We start from the raw sequence: 20,772 nt of genomic DNA, 5'->3' as shown, positions 1-20,772 counted from the left end.
AACTTCCAATGACTTACATACAAAAGTAATAACGAGTATCTAACTTTTCTTTAATCTGTCCGTAACACTAGGCGTATATATATTATTTTCCTAAAACAAATCCATAGAAGTTAATTACTGGACTGAAAATTATTTATATGAAAAATTTAAGCCTTTCATTAGACTCCGAACGTAATAAAATGCTAATTCTAAATGTTATCGTTAAATACAGTTCGCAGTTTGTGTAGTATAAAGCACTGGCTACTTACTCCTCATCAGGATTCAGAACCATATTTTCATTCTCTGCGTTGCTTTATCTTGGTAAAGAAAAATGAGCCGTCAAGTTAGCCGTTTGGGGATCAGTTACTGTGCTGCACCATATTCTTCAACTCTTCGGATTTTTCTAAAAAATTTAATGCATTGTACAAACTAATTTGTAACATATGTTTCTTAAAATAGTTTTTAGCCGGGTTTGGAATTCTCCGGTGTTCTTTTACATTAATAAAAGAAAAATTAATATCGGTATCGCTATATCTTACCTTTGTTTCTGGTACTCCATCAGAGCTGTTGCTCTTCTTTTCTTCCGTTTCGCACTTAAATAAAGTCGCCCTAACTTACCGATTCGTTTGTCTTGCTTTTTTTTCATGCGTACCGACTAACAGATAATTGCGTCTTTTTTATATTATGCGAAAGCTCACAAACAGCATTAACGAACCATTGAACGAATCAACAGACTTAAAAATCTTGTACAATGTAGGTTGCTACCGAGTGAAGATTCTTTTCAAGCTACTCGCCATGATAGTCCAGGAAAGATATGAAAAAAACATGGACAAATTGCAAGAAAAGTTTTTTTTACATCAAAATTCACAGAAAAATTCGTAGAATAACATATCCAAAATCCACCGAAATCCACTTTCTTTTGGTAACTTTTTTCCGGGTTTTGTTCCGGAAAAACGCGAAATAAAATAATAACTCAAAAACGGTGCATCTGACGACAAAACCTGTAGAGACAAAAATTAAAGAACATTATCTTTTCCATAACATATCCAAAGTTCAAGAAAATCATCTTATAAATTCTGCTTCGTTTTCCGGGATTAGTCCCGGAAAAAATATTAAAAATGAAATAAATCGAAAATTGTGCACTTTACAGTATAATGGGTTAGGAAAAAGATAAAGTAAACAATGTTTTTCATAATATATGAGAATTTAACACAGATCAACATTTAATTGTTTTTTTTTTTGTTTTCCAGGAAATGTCCCGGAAAAAATTTATCGAAAGAAAAAAAAACGGAAACCGTGCACCGTACTTCAAAATAAATCGTGAATTAAATTAAGGGCAACAAAATTGCATTATATAATTGACCTTTATCAAAATGTGCTTAAAATTTATGTACTATTGTCCTGGTATATGTAGTTACTATTTATACGATTGAATTCCCATTCCCTTGTACTGAGTGATTTTATGTATCCATGTGTTATAACTCTGCAAACGATAAAATATATAAAATTAAATTAAATATGTCATTGACGGAGGATATTTACTTCATCAGTTACCTTGGTCCCATACTGCAACATACAACGAGATCGCTCAGCTGTACGTGAGTTTCATCTTGAAAAATTATGGATTAGCAACTACTGTATTTGATGGATATGGGAAAACTCACAGTACTAAAGACACAGCACATATTAGAAGAGCAAGAGGTAATGCATCACCTGTAGTTGAATTCACAGGAGAAATGCAGCTATCACTCCGTAAAGATATGTTTTTTTTTTGAACGAGCGAAATAAAGGACAATTTTTAAGGTTATTAGCAATACATGTACGCGAAGAAAATGTCCTGTTGTCGAAGCACCAGGTGATGCAGATATTTACATTGTCCAAGAAGCTTTAAATGTGCAAAAGAACAATTGACAATAGTTATAGGAACAGACACAGATTTACTTGTCCTTTTACTCTAATATTTTGGCTCACAATCACATAACTGTTTGTGTTTAAAAAGTGAACAAAGGCAGAAGAAAACATATCACATTAAGGAGCTAAAGCTGAAGCTCGGTGATGAAATTTGTAGTAATATTCTTTTCTGTCATGCATTCATGGGATGTGACACGACATCACACATCTATGGTATAAAGGGGAAAATATTGGATCTTCTCCAGAATGACAGTGCCTTCAGGCAACTTGCGAAAGTATTTTCAGATAGCATTCCCAGTGTGTCAAAAGAAGACACTGTAAAATCGGCAGAACAGCTGTAGTACGCCTGTACAATGGGTCAAGAAGTGACACTTTCGACACTTTGCGTTGTAAAGTGTTAAGTGAGAATGCAGCTACTAGTTCTAAATGTGTACAACCAGAACAGTTACCTCCAACTAGTGCTTCAGCTCGTTTCCATTTCTTAAGGGTTTTCTATCAGATACAAGAATGGAAGGGAATTAAGATGAATCCAGAAGAATGGGGATGGAGACAATTTGCCAATTTCGACAGACAAGCCAACAGTTATGGAATGCCTTTTGAAGGTAATCAGGTGCACTTGCAACGAAGATGGTTGCGGTGCATCCAACTGCAGTTGTAGGAAACACGGCATCCCATGTTCTTCGGCTTGTGGAAACTGTCATGGATCAACCTGTAAAAACCGGCGCGAATTACCTCCCGAGGACTGCAATTACTGTGACGGCTTTTTAGGTAGGGTGTTCCTACATATCCATGCAAATTAGCCTGTTTTCCTAACCAAATACAATGATATTTAATGCTGTGACCTTATACTTGTAATATACCATTTTGTTCAGAAAAATATAATCTTTTCCAATATAGATTCAAATTTTCATTTTTCTCATCGAATAACTAGAAAATTATCAACAAATTGCTTGTTTTTACCATTTTTTTAAATATATTTTGCGTCACGATTTCCAAAATATAAAACTATATTGGAAAAACTGCATTACTTTTCTCGTCAGATTAATAATCTGGAAGCTGTAGCTATCATAATTCTCGAGAAAATAGGCTAGTAGTGGACGCATGTATAACTGGTTTTAAAAATGGGTATATAACGCTCTTAAACAGGATGATTCTATTAAATAACATTTCGAGCTGATATGCAGGTTATTTTCCGAATTTTTGGATCAGTTTAACATTAATAGAAATATAAAATCACGCTGATGTTTGTTTAGGTAACCTATATTTTAAATTAAAGTACTTATGTATGTTACCTAATGCATATTTATTCAGTATTGTGTGTTACAGAGTGCATCCCAATGTGTGTATATTTTTCTATTTCTTCTCGATACAGGTCACTGGAAATCTTGTGTAAATTTAATTGTATGATATGTTTTGTGAGAATGGACGTGTCAAATTTTTCTTTCAAACAATAAGCAGTTGAAATGAGTCTGATTTTTTTTTGGTAGATTTCAAAAACGTTTTAACACATCACTAACTGAAAAAGGAATATAATTTAAGTGACTTTAAAATACTTGTATATTATGGAAATTAAATATAGTTCGGATCCGACAATTTTACATGGGATACAATGCTTTCTGTTATTTTGCCTACATATTCAATACTTTTTCCGTGGCCGATCACAAAATAAAATCTATATACCAGATTTCAGTGAATTTAGGATCTGGTATAGGAAATCTTGTGTGCTTCTGTTTGTCCCACCGAAACTTTTTCAATACGATGTTCCGTTTTCGTTTTATTGAATTTTTAAAGATTTTCCAGGACGAGTCACAAAAAAAACTATATACATATGTAAATATATATTTATATATATGAGCAGATTTTGTTGAAATGAAATTATATTTAATACAAAAAAGTCTTTAATTTTAGTCACGATATTCTTTGACGTACGATACGTTTTCGTTTTGTCCTTTTTTTTTTTCAGGAAATTTTCTGGAAAACCAAAAACCTATTTTGTGTTGATTTTTGTGAATTTGCAATATACTATGAAAATCGTTGTTTACTTTAACTTTGTCCTGAAACATGCTGTAAAATGCGCCATTTTCAATTTATTTCAATATTTTAGGTTTTTCCGTGACGAATTCCAGAAAACAAAACAGTAGTTATTAATGAATGTTTGTAAAATTTTGATATGTTATGGTAAATTTGGCTCTCTTTAATTTTAGTGTCTATACCTTTCTTCGTAGAACGCACCGTTTTACAGTTATTAATTTATTCCGCATTTTTCCGGGACAAATCCCGGGAAAAACGTTACCAAAATAAAGTGGATTTCGGTGGATTTTGGATATGTTATTCTACAAATTTGTCTGCAAATTTTGATATAGTAAAACCTTTTCTCGCAATTTGTCCATAAATCGACCCCTTTTTCTCATAAAATGCCTGGACTATGAATCCTTTAGAGAAATGGTGTTGCTGTGTAGCGGGAGGAGGAAGAAGGGAGGAGGAGGTTTATCACCGTTACAGATCAGCACTTCCCCTACCGCGGGCGACGTTGAGGCGTGTCAGTGTCATCCCCACCCTGCTCGTCTTCCCGGAGCTTGGCGTCAACTTTCCCGTCGAGCAGCACAAGGCAGACACTAAAAATGCCAAATTAGCCAGTTTTCCTAACCAAATACACAGATATTTAATGCTGTGACCTTATACTTTTAATATACCATTTTATTCAGAAAAATATAATCTTTTCCAATATAGATTCAAATTTTCATTTTTCTCATCGAATAACTAGAAATTCGTCAACGAATTTCTTGTTTTTACCATTTTTTTAAATATATTTTGCGTCACGATTTCCAAAATATAAAACTATATTGGAAAAACTGCATTACTTTTCTCGTCAGATTAATAATCTGAAAGCTGTAGCTATCATAATTCTCGAGAAAATAGGCTAGTAGTGGACGCATGTATAACTGGTTTTAAAAAGGGGTATATACCACTCTTAAGGCCGGGTCTCATATTTGGGTCACCTACCCTACCTACTTTCAACTTTCGATTAAATGCCGAGTTAATGAAACTTGCGGTGGTGGTTCGGTATGGTACAGTAGTGCCCCACCCAATTTATCCAACAAAAAATCCTTGTGGAAACTTTTGGGGGGCCGAAAAACCACAATTTTTTTTGGCATTTTTTTCAGTTTTTTGCCTATAACTTTTTTCTTTTGCCTCATACGACTTAGACTATTCTATTTGATTTTGTAGGGCGTTAATTGGATTCAAGTATCATGATACCATTGGATATGTTGTAATATGAAACATATACAGCAAAAACCAGTTTTTTTTGCCATATTTTACAAATTTGGGATATTTCGCCAATTTGGGATATTTCGCACATCCTGTATCTCGGGAAGTATGAAGTCAAAAAAGATGTTTGAATAGTGATAATTGTAGGAAATTTAACGCTCTACAAAATCGAATAGAATAGTCTAAGTCGTATGAGGTAAAATAAAAAAGTTATAGGCAAAAACTGAAAAAAAAGCCAAAAAATTGGGGTTTTTCGGCCCCTAAAAGTTTCCACGAGGATTTTTTGTTGGATAATTTGGGTGGGGCACTACTGTACCATACCAAACCACCACCCCAAGTTTCATGTTTCATTAACTCAGCATTTAATCGAAGGACCCACCCTTTTTGAACCTATAACTACTGAACTACTAGCGTATTTCGGTCTTGTGATTTTCGGCCCACTGGTGCGTCCCTTTCAAGCGTCTCTTACAATTACTAGTACATATCGACACATCGCGCCCGACCACTAAATTAACCTTATCAACTTACGGTGCTGGCCGACTCCGGCAAGAAACCAATCACGAAGAGACTGCCACCAGGACACGTGTGTTAATAAGCATAGTAACTATTACGTACCGTTCGTCGAAAGTGTGACGTGTAACGCCGATGTAAAGTGTACTCTCGCAATGCAATAATATGTCAGTGATATTCGTTTGAATTCCTTCAAAGGTCTTGACGTGCTGACGTCAGCTAGGAATCAGTCTGATTAGGAAGTTTGGCAGTGTAATAGTTAAGTTTCCTGTATGTAACTTCAGCCACGGACCTAGTACGGGAAGCCTACAACTCACGTAGTTTCGGTTCCCTGCAAGAATTTCCGAAGATTTCCGAAGTTTTGCGTTTTGGTATTAACGCCACTTCAGCCGCTAAATCAGAAGTTTCCAATGAAAACAAGCATGTTGTGACTGACCTAACTTAACCTAACCCTTCGATTTTTTTAATTTCAATTTTTGAGAGAAATCCGAATTTGTACGAACGTGGTAGGGAACCGAAACTACGTGAGTTGTAGGCTACCGACCTAGGTACACCGCGCTGAAGCCGAAGGAGGACCCGCGACAGCAACCACGTGGTTAGACACATAGCTAGCCTACAAACCCCTCCCCGCTCCCAACACCACCAACCCTCATTAAATTTTAACGCCCGTCTGGTCGGGATGTATGTGTGTTAGTGAGCCGGGATGATAAGCGCGACGCTCGCCGGTATTTCTAGCGCGGCATAGCCTCAAAGCGCAAGGCTCTGAACTGTTGCGCAGTCTTCTTGTCGTGCATACATCAACTATGAAATTCAAGCGGTGACCGTAACATTATATGATGGAGAAATGAAGATAAAGGTGTAATACAAGTCCCTAAAGTGCTTTCAAGAATCTTTACCGGCTAATTTATGTCTAAACTAGCTGCCCGACCCGGCTTGGCACGGTTGTAATAATGGGGGGGGGGGGGGGGAAATGAGACCAAATCTCTTATTTACAGTTATAATAAATTAAATAAAATGAAAATTAATTAATTTTAACAAAAACTTAATACAAAAATACAGGCAATGTTGTCATGGAGACGAAGTACCCACTGTTTCCCGGGCTTAAACACCAATCAACATTGATAATCAGTTTATTATTAATTATAAATTATTAAGACCATTAATCGAAATAAAATCTATCCTATCTCTCAAGTTGGAAAAAATTACACATAAATGACAATTTTCATCGAAATCGGTTGACTTGGTGAAGAGTTCACTGGAAACAAACATCAGGACACTGGATTTATATATATATTAAGATATTATTATTAAAACGCGATTTTTAGCAATTTTAACATTTTTAATCGCGTGGTTTTAATTGAAGCTCTGCACACATAAGTGCCATAATAGCAATCGTATAAATACGTATTAAAAACGGAATGGATGTTAGATTTTATAGTTCATTTTTCTACATGTTTAATTAAAAAAAACTGAGTAAAATATACGTTACTGTAGGGGGAAAAGAGATTTAATTTTTAAAATTCTAAATGATAATACCTATACCATGTTCATGATAGCTAGTCAAAAAATACTTTACTTATTTGGCTTTTAGTTCAAAACGTGAATATTTAAAACTGTAGTTTAAGTTTATAATGTTATTTAGCAAAAAACAAATAAAAATATTTAAATGTACAATGCAATGTTTTTATCTTCTAAATAAAATTATATCCTACGATGAAATATAAATTATTATAAAAATAATTATGGAATTAAGAAAGATTGTTGCTTTAATTTTATACAATTACTAAATAAGTAACAGTTTAAAGTAGATAAAATATACACTTTCTTCTTTGTATAGAAATTTTTTTTTTAATTATAGATTTTTTTTTTTTTTTAATGGTCATTTGCAGACATTTAAAATATTAGAAATCAACTCCTTTTGGAAACGCACCAAACGCCTGCCAAACACGTAGTTATGTTACTCGCAATGAAGTGCCGCGTAGTATATTGCATATTCAACAGAGTTCACACATCGCCAGAACTTCTATAAACAGTTCCGAGTGTTGCCGCTAGATGGCAAGCCATTCGTGAAGATCAGCGCTCCTAGTATCGGTCTTCTGCACTACGAAGATAGTGTTTCAAATTCAACCGCCAGGGCTTCTGCTGTTTTGTTTCAATGGTTTTAACCAGACGTTTTGCAGCGACTAAGATGGAAATAGACCATGTATGCAAAATTCCCAATATAAAAGTTTGTATTGAACGGTATAATTGCCAAAAACTGTCAAAAAGTGTGTCATGGACGCAGATGCCACGTTATCGATGTACACTTTGCATGGCCGAGTTTAACACAGTGACTCAATTTTTTTCTTTACTAGTACATTTAATATGCTTTACATCAAATTACTCACATTTCATAATATTAATTAAAAACGTCTGCATTAGTATCATTTGTAAACAAACATGTATGACCTTGATTATATCCGATGATTTTGACATATGCACGCAAATTCTGTAGTCATGCACAGACAAGAATCATTATATTATATGATTAAAACGATTGTTAACGTTTGGATAGTCTTTATGCCCTAATCTAGTGTACGCGTAGTGCGTAGTATGTACTCTTGTTTTGTTGTGTTAATAAAATACTAAAAGCCAAAAAGGTATTACAAACAGTTAAAACATTTTTTTTTATATGGAGTTTCATTAAAATTTTGGTAAGTCCCCATCCTAAACTCGAATTGTTGGCTTGATTACTTTAAGGAACATAGTTCAAATCTTGCAACTTTTTTTTTTACTTTTTTAAATAACATAATATTATATAACATTAATGTTATATCAGCTCAATAAGTTTAAGGTTTGCTTGTAGGAAATAATTACAGACTGATTTCGGTCATCTGAGGAAAAACTAACACAAACGTATACTTAGTGTTATAACATATGTTTTAAAAATTTGTAGGTTAGCACTTTGGTAATTCCACAGAATTATAACTTCCAGCATGTGCGAAAACTTTGTAGTGATAATTGCTTAATGAATTTTAACAAGATAGACAGTATTTTAATAAAATTCTTGTCGAAGATCAAGTCGAAAGTTTGGATCTATTGGACTGCAACTTTTATTTTGAAAAAATCCTGAAAGATAGCGCCACGTTCGTAGTGCTTTAGAGAACCAACATGTTAAATGGGAAGCCTTCTTTTCACAGACGAGAGAGCCAAACACCCGATCGTGCATCTTCGGTTTTTTTTTGTTCATTGTAACTCATGATAACTAGAGCCACGGGATTTTCGCGAATTCATTTAGTCGCAAGCTAGAATGCAAACCTCCACACAGTCGCACTGTGTTCATGATTGGACCGCAGTTATCTGGACACGCCCCTCTACGACCGTGAGCCAACGATGTCCAGCTGGGAGGGAAGTAAGCGAATCAGGTAATGCCAAATAACAAGGATAAAAATGTTCTCGTTAAGAAATCAACCAATGGGAAAGTAAACATGGGTCGAGCACACGTATAACTTTGAATTCTATCCTGAGGCCAGAGGAATCCAAGAAATTTCCGGGACTCTTAATGATAACTAATGGTCAATTAGGTTAGGTTAGCTACATTATAAATACTTTAAAACATTGTGGAAGGTTGATTTGGATAGGATAGCTACATTAAAGATACTGTGAAATCATGTAAACGGTTTCCTATCCCTGGATAGCTACATATTAAAAAGTTATTTGCTAAGCAACCATAAAATGATTTTACAGTCTTTTTAATGTAGCTATAGAAAAAGCGAGCATGAACTTCGGGGAACTTCGGGTGTAGCTCACTCGTCTGTGAAATGAAGGCTTCCCGTATTTTTAAGGTTGCATTTATATTTTTTTACAGTTTTTTCTTATATATCGTATATTTATGAAATCGTTTACGTGAAATTTGGTGTCCGAGTTTCGTATTACAATTTTATTTGCAAACTGAGAACACATGAATTTGCTCGTTACCAATGTTAGATGTTTACACGTCGCTGGCGAGTACTAGCTCACTTTTTTTTTACGTTGTTTATAAATTTAAACGTTTAAATATTCTGTTTCGGACCCGCGGTATTGATTTATTGTGCATACCGCCTAAACAATATGTACAAATTTTTCAACCCAACCAATACAAAAAACAATGTTTTGTTTACATTAAGTGTATCCCTAATTTCTTAAATATTAAGAAAAGTGTTGTTCCGTAAGTGAAATGTCGTACTGTTTCGGCTAAAATACTTTCTAAACAAAATTTGCGAACTTAAATGAAGAAAAACAAATTACAGTAAATAAATTTACGATATTGTCGTTAAAGTTCCCACTATGTTTATAACATATTCACAGTTTGAATTGTCGTTTAACTTAAATATGTAATTTGTAGAGGGAAATTAAAAACACATTTCATAACGCCCTTGATGCTCACCGATAATGACTAAATATACGAATTACAAATCTTTAGTATTTTATTTATGAATAAATATTGCTACATTAAAAATTATAAACATGTTATAGTTTTTAAACGGTAGCAAATAGGGTCAGAAGCAAGCAACAAAGGTGGGGCATATGAAATTAAAAATGTTGTGCAAACAGGCAAAGCCATTGTTATTACAGTTTACTAGCGGAGAGCCACTTCTCATGTCGCGGAACAGCATCAATCTGACTACAGTGCACCATTCGCTCGGTCAGTAGCGGCCCTACACTCTGCGGGGCCCTGGGCTATCCACTGTTTTGAAGTCCCGCCTCAGAAAAATATCAAAACATTTACTCTTCTTTCAAACATTTTCAACCCAACTCGGAAACTTAAAGTTTCGACGATGGTTTTGCTAATTTATCTTAGGATTATTTTGATATTCTTTCCTGATGCATTGTCCTTGGGTCAGTTTCGTGAATGCTTAACATCGAATTCCCGGTTCTAATCACATCATTATACGTGGCAAAAAAAAATAAATCTTCGGAAGTTTCTCTGATATTGAATCGTGAATAGAAACAGGTACTGAGTTACAAGTTTTATTTCTCCAATGAATGTTCGTATTTTCAACAGAGCACTAGACGGACTGGTAATCGCGGGTCCCTGGGCGGTTGTCGGCCTCTGCGCCGTCGACTACAGTCAGCGCGAGACGCCCCGCAAGCCGCCACTCGTCTCCGCTGCCTCGGCGGACAGACGACGTCACGAGTCTTACCCCGGGGGCGGCGGGAGCCGGGGGCGGGTCTTCGTCGGCGGCGACGGCGGCGGCGGGGGGCGGGCGTCGCTGGAGCAGGCGGTGTATCTGGAAGGCGGCGTCAGCGTACCGCCGCCGGTACAGCTCCTGCAAGGCCAGTCGTGCCGTCACACACACACACACACACACACACACACACACACACACACACACGCTCTCTCTGTGTGGCGCAGCACCAGGTCGACTAGCGAGCCGCATCCGTCCGCGTCCGTCAGCCAGCCCTACACCTCCACCCCCACCCCCCATCCTCATTCCACATTCTCTGCAACCACAAGGTCGCGCGGCCGAAACTACGCAACTCCGTCCGTGGTTTAGGTTCAGGTCCTCCAGTTGCTGATACCTTACAGATAACCCGCGCATTATTATTTACAGGTACTTGAAAATTCTAGTTTGTTTATTTGATTGCTCGGTTTACCCAAGGGGTATTTTCTTTTTTATCCGGTCTCGTTCAGACTCGCCAGTAAATTGAAACACCATAAGGGTCTCTTTCACTATAGAAAGAAGCACCTGGCGTGCATTTCAATGCTGAAAAAAAATTCACAAAGTAAATTTTTCAAGAAAAACATAATAGTTTCATACCAGTCCCAAAACCACTTCAAACATCATTTGTAGGAATTTCATTTAACATGTGCTGTCACAGAGCTATGTTAACAAAAGTAAAAAAAATACAACCTAATTAGAAGTCACGCCTTTGGTTTTAATAATGCTATAATTATACACACACCTTAATCGCAATAAAATAAGACAAAAATCCTCAGTTTTTAAATGAACGATCTTTGAGAGACAAACATATGATTGGTTTTATGTCTGTAACATTACTCAGTATTGACGCTAATCGCTTCGCACTCCACCGGGCCAGTAAGAACACGGGGGTTGGATATTTCCTACAGCCATACTGTTAAAAACAGCGTACTTTAAAGACTACATCTGTACGCAAAATGTCATATTTACTTATGACTTCAGCTCATTCGTAAACCCAGAAAGACAGCCTAACGTGACAGTAGCAGATTGACACAGAACACACCTGATTGCGTATATAAGCTTACGGAGTGAAAACTGGTCTCGGGGAAATTTGCGTGGGCTCCGTGGGTTGCTACACACACGGCAACTTCTTCCGCATCAAAGTGCTGTCTGGCAGGTGTGTGTGGGGTGTGCTTCGGAACATCGCACGGCGAAATCAGCACGCCGTTTCGCCTCTGTGTTAGCACGTGTTCTGTGCGCAGGAACTCGCCCTCCGCACGAGAACTTCCGAGAATGTCTTCCTCGCACAGAAGACAACAGCGTGCTGCAGACGCTCGTGAACAGTGCCGTACCCCAGGTGTAGCCACACAAGGCCAATAAAGCCGTCCCCCTGATAATGTATCTGTCAGCGGCTTGGAGCGGGATGGAGAGAGAATTATCGCTCCGTGTCACGACAGAAGAGGCAGTATGTCGGGAGTCCCCTCCAGAGAAACGGCACAGCTCTGTCCGGTCATACAAGAAGCAGCAGCAGCGCGCGGAATGAAAGCATGCCTGTGGTAAAGATCATAACCCCAGAATTGTTATTAAATGATATGGCATTTTAAACTTTCATATACGGTAAGGTGAAGTTTAAAATATAGTTTATACGCGGTGCTGAGTATTTTTAATAGGAGCAAATAAACTGGTCCATACCGTGAATACAATAAAAATACCGTCAACACATTTTTTAGATTTTAATGACAACTCTTTTTGCACGTCACCTCCTGGTATACTAGGGTATTATTATCAGTAATATCATAGCGTGTAGAGGTTATTTATTGCATCAAAGATTGTTATGTTTAGATATTTAGACGGCGAATTACTTCTAAAAAATGTATTTATTATAAACTAAAGATCGCTTAAGAAGTACGGATAAACTGAATGAAGCTAATTGGTTTCAAAAGTTTTGATGCTATATCTATATTTTTTAATCGTTATATACTGGAAATTTGCCTTCGTTAATGCAATAAGCTCACACTCAAGAGATTTTCTGTGACTACAAAATAGTGTATATTGTCAGCATTATTTCAGTTAAAGTCATAGAACAGTGAAAGCACTATGGCGTCTTCCTGCTCCTATCTCTCTGCCTTGAGGAAGTTGCACTGTGTTCGCACGAAATTCTGTCACCAGAGACGTAGTATGCAGGGGGTAGAAGGGATATCTCCTTCCCCTCGAAGTACTTTTAAAAAAACAATAAATATCCACCAACAAATGGGAAAAAAAATTTGAAAGTAAACAATTCTAAAAGAAATTCTGTGTACGTTTCTAGCTGTCACTGATGCGCTAGTGCCTGCACTTGAGACAATGATTGAATATTTCAGGATGAGAAAGAAGCAATTTTCATACAATATTATTACTGAAATTAAGTCTTTCCCGATTTTTTTCTCCAAACTTGTAAGATTCAACTATTCATTTTAAAAAGTCCAGAGTGCGCTTAGAACTATTGGAAAATATACATACGCATATAAACATAAAAATGTTTTAAATGAGTATTTTTTGATTCAGTGTTTTCCATAAATTAGAACTCCAAGATAAAGCCACTGTATTTGCACCACAATGCGTGACAAAGTGTACGAGTTGGCGAAGATATGCACTGTCGTGTCCGTAGTACACGGATGCTGTCCGAAGTGACGAGATAAGAGTACCTACTCTCGAGTGACAGCTAAATCGCTCCGCCCACAACCCCCTCTGATGATAGGGGCCGGTTGACGAACGGTACACGGGTCGCAGCATCCCACGGGCATCTTCAGTCCCCGCTGCTATAACTCTAGGTGGGAGGAGTATCATCGCATCTGCGCCAATTACAACTGCTGCAAAGGTCGTTAAGCAACTGGCCGGCAATTTGCCGTCGCGCTAGGTCACGTGCTCGGGTCGGGAGAACGACACAAGACGCACGGTCTCACGTGTGGTTGTTCCGTCACTTCTGGGAGCCCTCTTCAAGATATACTTTCAGCATCCGTTCGTCACTCGCCCAAATAGCATCGTCACACGGCACGCGGCATAATTGCTGCATTATTGGAAGACTTGATGCAACGCTAGTTTCTTTCCTACTGTAACTGACTAAAATAACCCCAATTTTAAAAGCAAGGAACTAAAAATATCACAATAAATTGTTGATTAGACGTTAAGTGACGCCCTGTGAACCGAACTGGTAGTAAACCAGTGAGGGCAGTGGACCCACGCCCTGGCAACATGCTGACTACACTCTGTGTGAGTGAGAGAGACAAACGGAGAGATAGAGAATGACTGCATTAAGGTTACGTGTATCGTGATGTGGAAGTCATTACAGACTAATGAGTGAACTGGAATAATTGTACAAAGACGAAGTGCAGCGATAGGTGGAAAGGGGAAAAGAGGAAGGAGGGTATCGGCAACAACCAGCGGTAATCGAACCCGGATCACCGTGAAGGGGGGACAGAGAGGTGGGAGTTCTGTACGTCTCGTCGCAGGGGAAGAAATCGACCACCATCTGGAGTGATTCAAGGAGACAATGGAAAAATGACATTACGTTGACAACATCGAGGTTCGAACAGAGGTTCTTCCACAAGCGAGCCAAATGTTTCGCCACCTCGCCACCTCGCTCCGAGGGGATGGTGTTTTAGGCCATGCCACACTGTCAAATTTTTGATCAACTATGTTTGGCAACAGATCAGCAAGGGGTAACTTTTGATGGAAAAATTGCTTCTAATTTTCTCAATCATGAATAAAGTTGGACAGATAAACTCAAACAGGTTTTAAAATGCGTCACAGTGCTGGATGGAATTTTTGAACTTTTATGCTTTTTGGATTTTTTAAATTTTTAAAACATCCATTAATTTAATTTTTTTAATAACAGTTACATAATAAAATTAACGTTCAGTGATTTTCAAAAGTTATTGACACATCATTAGTTTTTATCATATATAATTCTTTGCATTCAACATTCATTTTATCATTATTTTAGTTATTTCACCTTCATTACCCATTTAATCGCCCATTATTTCTTCAGCCATTTTAAAGTTTCGTTGTGACGGAAACAGGCGTGTTTTCAGTTTCAACTGGGGCATATATTTGAGTAGTTGATTCCGTCCAACATATTTTAGAACCCATCCTATTTACAAAATATCTCATGGAAACCCGAATCCTCCAACTTTGCCAAACAAACGTGACTGCGCTAAGAGACTGTTCAGTGACGTCACAACCCTCCTGCGACAGGGGTGTTCGGCAAGCCGCGGACCGACTGCAAGCATCTGCGCCGCGTCAGCCCGGACGCACACAAGCACGTGCTTTGTCGGGGGCCTGGGAACTACTTTTCCTCCGCCGCGCGGCGACTGGTCTGGCACAACATCGCAGCTCTCAGAGCTCTCAGAGCCCGCCGGGGAGGAAGCACGGCCGCTGACCGCCTCGTAAAAACACTGAGTTCCTGGGCCCTGGCCTTGACACGAGGCCTGCTCCGAGCCGCGCATGCGCAGACCCGCCTTCCGCGAGAAGCCTAAGATGTACATCAAGCTCTGTCCCTGCCCGAACGCGCCCGGATATTCACCTTCGGCCAAACCTCGGGATTTGTTTTATTCTTGCGCAGGAAAAAATGAATTCAAATATTAAAAGTGGTCGGTTAGGTTAGCTACATTAAAAACATTTTAAAACACTATGGACGGTTAGTTAGGTTAGTATAGCTACATAAAAATAAACAGAGAAATATAAATATATATAATTGAACCCGAGGTTGGCTGAAGGTGAATATTCGGGCGTGTTCGGGCAGGGACAGAACTTGATGTACATCTTAGGCTTCCTGCCTCGCGCGGCCTCCGCCACGGAACAAGCAGTGCGACCCTCACAGCGCGACATGTGACGCTATCTGTTGGATGGGCCCACAGCTACTAGCCAAAACAAGACTCGGACGGAGCGTTCAAATACAGTGTTAAGTTTGTAATATTTATTTAACTGCTTGACAACTAACTGCTTAGTAAAAAAAAAGTTTTAAGTTGTGAGGAAAACATTTAAAATTTCTGGTACTCACACCAAAAAATATGTAGCAACCAAAATAAAGTGATTTTTTTTTTCACCGGTTTGTTTACCTGATATTAGCTAATGAATTACGTCTCACAATCAACGTATCTTTGTTAGTAATATATTTTACAAGTAACGGTCTGGCAGGGAGGAGGGTGGGCCCAAAACTACTCCAAAAAACTAGGTCTCAGTCTCGGCAATTAGGGTTTCTCCGCTATCCAGCGATCCAGGGCTGCGTACCGCGCGACACAATCAAGCAGTCGTGTGCGCACGTGTGCAAAGTATGTGCATCTAAACACCCGTCTACAAAATTGTGAGCGCCGATTGGTCCACATGACACTCTGACGTCATGAATGGTGCGGACAGTGGTCCAATCTGCAGGGACGTAACTAGAGGGGGCAGATGGGGCTTGTGACCATATGGGGGTGGGGGTAGGGGGAAGCTAAACTGGCAGAGTATTTTTTTGCTATAAATAATTATTTGAATGTCGTAGTGTTAGAACACAAAAAAAAGAGGGGGGTTTGGATGGCTCATGGATTGAATTATTTTTATCGAAAGATACATATATGTATAACTGCAAATATTTAAAAACTGGTATTTTTCGCGTACTATCCAACCCCTGCGATGTATTAAAAATGAAATAAATGCAAATAAATATATTTATTACCATCTAAGTGAAAAGCTGTTTGAAATATTGGAATTAATGTGTGATAGCGATATGAGGTGTTGTCGGGAAAAGTTTTTGTTTGGTCAGTTTGAAAAAAAAAATGAGGGGGGAGGGGGTGCGCCAAGATGAGTTATTGCTACGGGTAGAATGTAGTCTAGTTAGTCCCTGCCTATCTGTGACCTTTGGTAGCATAGATTAAGAAGAACACTCGTGACATTTGCGGTTTCCAAGTCCCGTTTCAAAAAATGTGTGTCTTTGGCTTTGGAGAAACAGAATTATCTTCGCGAAAATTCAAAAGCCCGTACACAAGAATTCGTAATTTGGAGTGTGATTTAGAATTCATTCATTATCATTCACTTTGCTTTACCGAATAATAAAATAGTGCTGAACTCCCATAACGTCCACAACTCAGCTGCGTACTCGTATACAATGCATGAAAAAAATAATCAAAACACAATCTGGAAAAAATTGCCGCTCTATATTTAATACCACAAAATATTTGGTTTTAACGCTGCCAAATATTTGCAATAACTGCATAATAGTTTTATACTGACAACACAGCGTTTTATAATCTCTGATAACCTTTTTTAAGAACACAATAAGGATGAGTACTAAAATAAAACTTGTAAGGCAATAAAAACTAATTTTAACGATATTTCATTACTTATGTTTACAGTTCTAGTTTTAATATAAATATATCTGTATATAAACTATAGTTTACAGCGCAAATAAGTATTTTATAACTAGAATAGACTGGCTGCAATTTATAATTATTTTTTTGTAAAAGATAAATAATTTGTTTACATCGATTATGCTAACAAATGTGACAAAAGCCACAGCCATGAGATGGGATTCCGAAAGGACTTTAAATAATTCACTAAAGCGCTTATTAAGTATAAAAATCAACATCTCAGCTGATTGAGTCGAAACACCGCCACATAGTAAACATTGGTTAAATAAATAAACTTGCAGTGAACGAGCAAGGCCTCTTAGTTCGCCGTGAATGAGCCCTGTTGTGGGCGCAGGCGCAAAGATGCCGCTAGTGAGTCGCTTCAACAAACAAGGAGGCTGCCTGACTCGGGCGGCACGCGCGCTAGCTGGCTCTCGCTCCAAGCTTCGACTCCGAATCGATTATTGCAGCAACTTCTGCTGTACCTCCGACTCTCGATCCAGCTCGTCGGCTCCTCCGAATTCACTCCAAATCGATTCTTGCTACGACTACGACTCCAACTTCGAACCTATATCGAGAATCGACTACGAATCGATTCTTGCTGTGACTTCTACTGCACCTCCGACTACCGCTCAGCTCCAGCTCGAAGCCTTCTCCGAATTCGATTCTGAATCGATTGTGGCTGCGACTACGACTCTCGCTCTGGCTTTCGATACAATTCACACCCCGGGCTCGGTACCTGTCCGGCTCTGGATCCGAATACTGATTCATTGACATAATACGTATGGAAATTGGTAAAAATTATGGAAGTATAATTATTTTAACACAGAATTATTTTTATCGGAAGCAGTTTATTTGTGAGTAGCGTATTAATTTAGTGTTATTTATCAACGAGCACTAAAATTACATGCTTTCATAATATATTATTAACATTGCTATATTGATTGTGAGAAGTTATGCTAGTCGTATATGAATGTTCCTCCGGGTGGAGGTGTAAGGTCTGACGTCTTGGCGCCCATCTTGGACAAAAAAAAAATTCTTAAAATTCCTAAAAAAATTATTCATAATTCCTCAAATTTTCCCTATTTCTGGGGGGGGGGGGATTCTCGTTTTATTTCCCAAATAAATTACCTTTTTCGTATTGATCCAGGTTCGAACCAAGGACAGATATCGATCGAATCAATAAATATTTTAACAAGTGATATGTTGATGATTTTTAGAATTTTTTCCTAATTTATAGCTTGATAATTTTAGAAATTAAAGATGACGTTCCAAAGGTCAAGATGGTGGCCGCCACAGTAATAAATGATTCCTGCATTTTAGAGGATGCAAATTTAAACTAATAGGTTGGTAACGCATTCTAGCAGAAATAAACAATATGTAGGATGCAAGATGGAGGCCTCCAGCATGCGAAAACAAGACGACTATCATGACATCATACTAGCTGGCGTAATATCTATCTTGCCATTAGTGGTTGGAGGTCAGCCTGCCTGTGGCTTCCCTGAAGAAGGGATCCGTCACCATTTTGTGCCTTCAATGGTTTGAACCGAATACTCCATGAAGAAAGTGCTATTTATTAAAATTAAATTTAATAAAATGGATTTTTATTAATTTAAAAAAATTTCCCGTTAAAATCGGAAAAAAATACGGATTATCATGATTGTGGCCGTAACGAATATTTCAACGTTAGAATCCAATATGGCGGCCGTAACGAATAGTGCAACGGTAACGTCTTAATTCAAGATGGTGGAAGTTATTATTAAAATTGTATTAGTTAAATTTTTAATTAATTTTACATTTTTTCCCGATTTTCTAGCATACAAATTATGGATTTTCAAGATGTCAAGCTAAACCAAAAGTGCAGCGTTTCTAAAATCCATGTTGGCTAGTGTGACGTAGGCAATTTTTTATTAATTTTTAAACTGTAATTAAGAATTATTTTATTCATAAATTACATGATTACTCTCGCCGGGAATCGAACCTAGGTCCGGAATGAAATGAGAAACAAAACATATAAGTAAGCATTTTTTTTAGTTTTAGGAAATTTTCCTTTGCGAGGAATTTCTTTTTTTTTTTGGGGGGGGGGGGAATAAAATAAGAAATTTTCCCTAAAAACGGGAATTTTTCCCACGAAATAGGGAAGGTTTGAGGAATTTTGAGGGAATTTGAGGAATTTTTGAGTCCAAGATGGTTGCCGTGACGTCAGAGTGGTTTGTCATTGACCCCACCTCACACCTCTTCCAGACTCCATGTACCCGGAGGAACATTCACATACTATTTATCTATTTATGCACACGCTATTTTCAGGCAAACAAACAATCGAAAATTATTTCACTTTATTTTTGTAGCCACATATTTTGTGGTGTGTCATACCAAAAATTTTACATCTTATACTAATTTATATAGAACATGTTTTACTGCAAAACACCATTAAGTTTTTCTCGCACAGTTTAAATTTCTCTTAATAAGCAGTTAGTCGCCAAGCAGTAAAATAAATATTATAAACTTAACACTGGATTTGAACCTCCCGTCGGAGTTTAATTTGTAGTAGTTATAGTTATGTACCCACCCAACAAATAGTTTCACATCTCGCGCGAAACATGGTTTCAGTTTCCACTGTAAGAGTCGTATTTTCTATCTCCCTCCTTGTTCTATGGCAGGAGCGGCCGCCGGCCTAGAACTTACCCCAATTAAGCCGAGCCTCAGTCACTGTGATCATGGACCGCCCTGGGGACGGTCTGGTCCGAACATGATGTCATTATTCGTTTCCTTCCCTCCTGCGAGTTTACCGAGACATGTCAGGTCAGCCAGCCCGGAGACTCGAAACAAGTTGTCTGACCACCCAGGTAGTCTCGCGGTCGATGTCCGTGTGCCGTCTTACCTCTCCGCGGTCGTCGAAGGAGATCCTAATTGAATGGCCGTCCACCGCTCTGCGTCATCGCAGTGATAGCTTCGAAAGTTAGTTAATATTTTCAGTAAGTGACCACTGAAATACATTAAATCTTATTTTGTATCAGTTAGAACAAGGATTGGCCCTACATTATTGGTCTTTAAGTTGTTTTTGACGTGACGTCTAATAAATCGATGAACGCCGGCTGCACGCACGAAAAAGTGTCCCGTAACGCACATTGTCCCGTTACGTCGTGTCCCGTTACGCTCATTGTACGCTTGCGCCGCATCTATCTCTCTTCCACTCGATTGGAACAACCATCGATTTGACTTTTTCGAGGCACATTAAACTTGAAACACTCACATTCGTTTCCTACTTTTCCTATCATCGTCCTATCCTTAACAGAATAACACAGATTGGAAGAAGTTAAATAGCAAACATGTATAAAAGTTATAGTTAAAATAATCTCTTCGTTAAAGTAATAAACATATTTGAATTAATGAGTGCAAATAAAAGTAAATTTATCAATTAAATTTTAGATTTCATTTCACTCCTTTTTGTATTCATACAAAATAGTGATAATTCAATAAAAATTATTCAATTTAATTCATAAAAGTATGCAATCATTTCATCAATGTTTTGTTATGACGTTGTCACGTTAAACTATCGTCCATAAACCGACTTT

At 37.9% G+C, this 20,772-nt stretch overlaps 1 protein-coding gene across 4 annotated transcripts in view; it reads right to left on the bottom strand.

Annotated features, from left to right (window-relative positions):
- LOC134542078 (tensin-1) overlaps window positions 1-20,772 on the bottom strand; it is a 570,362-nt gene that overhangs the window by 228,088 nt on the left and 321,502 nt on the right. Inside the window, exon 2 of one of the 4 annotated variants that reach the window (XM_063385994.1) lies at window positions 10,833-10,958. The exons of the other annotated variants lie outside the window; for them this stretch is intronic. Coding sequence (XP_063242064.1) covers window positions 10,833-10,958 — 126 coding nt within the window. The remainder of the gene's footprint in view (window positions 1-10,832; window positions 10,959-20,772) is intronic. 4 annotated transcript variants of the gene reach the window in all.

Source organism: Bacillus rossius (assembly GCF_032445375.1).
Source record: "Bacillus rossius redtenbacheri isolate Brsri chromosome 4 unlocalized genomic scaffold, Brsri_v3 Brsri_v3_scf4_2, whole genome shotgun sequence".
NCBI classification, from domain to species: Eukaryota; Metazoa; Arthropoda; class Insecta; order Phasmatodea; family Bacillidae; genus Bacillus; species Bacillus rossius.
This window is presented reverse-complemented; position numbering and strand designations above follow the sequence as displayed.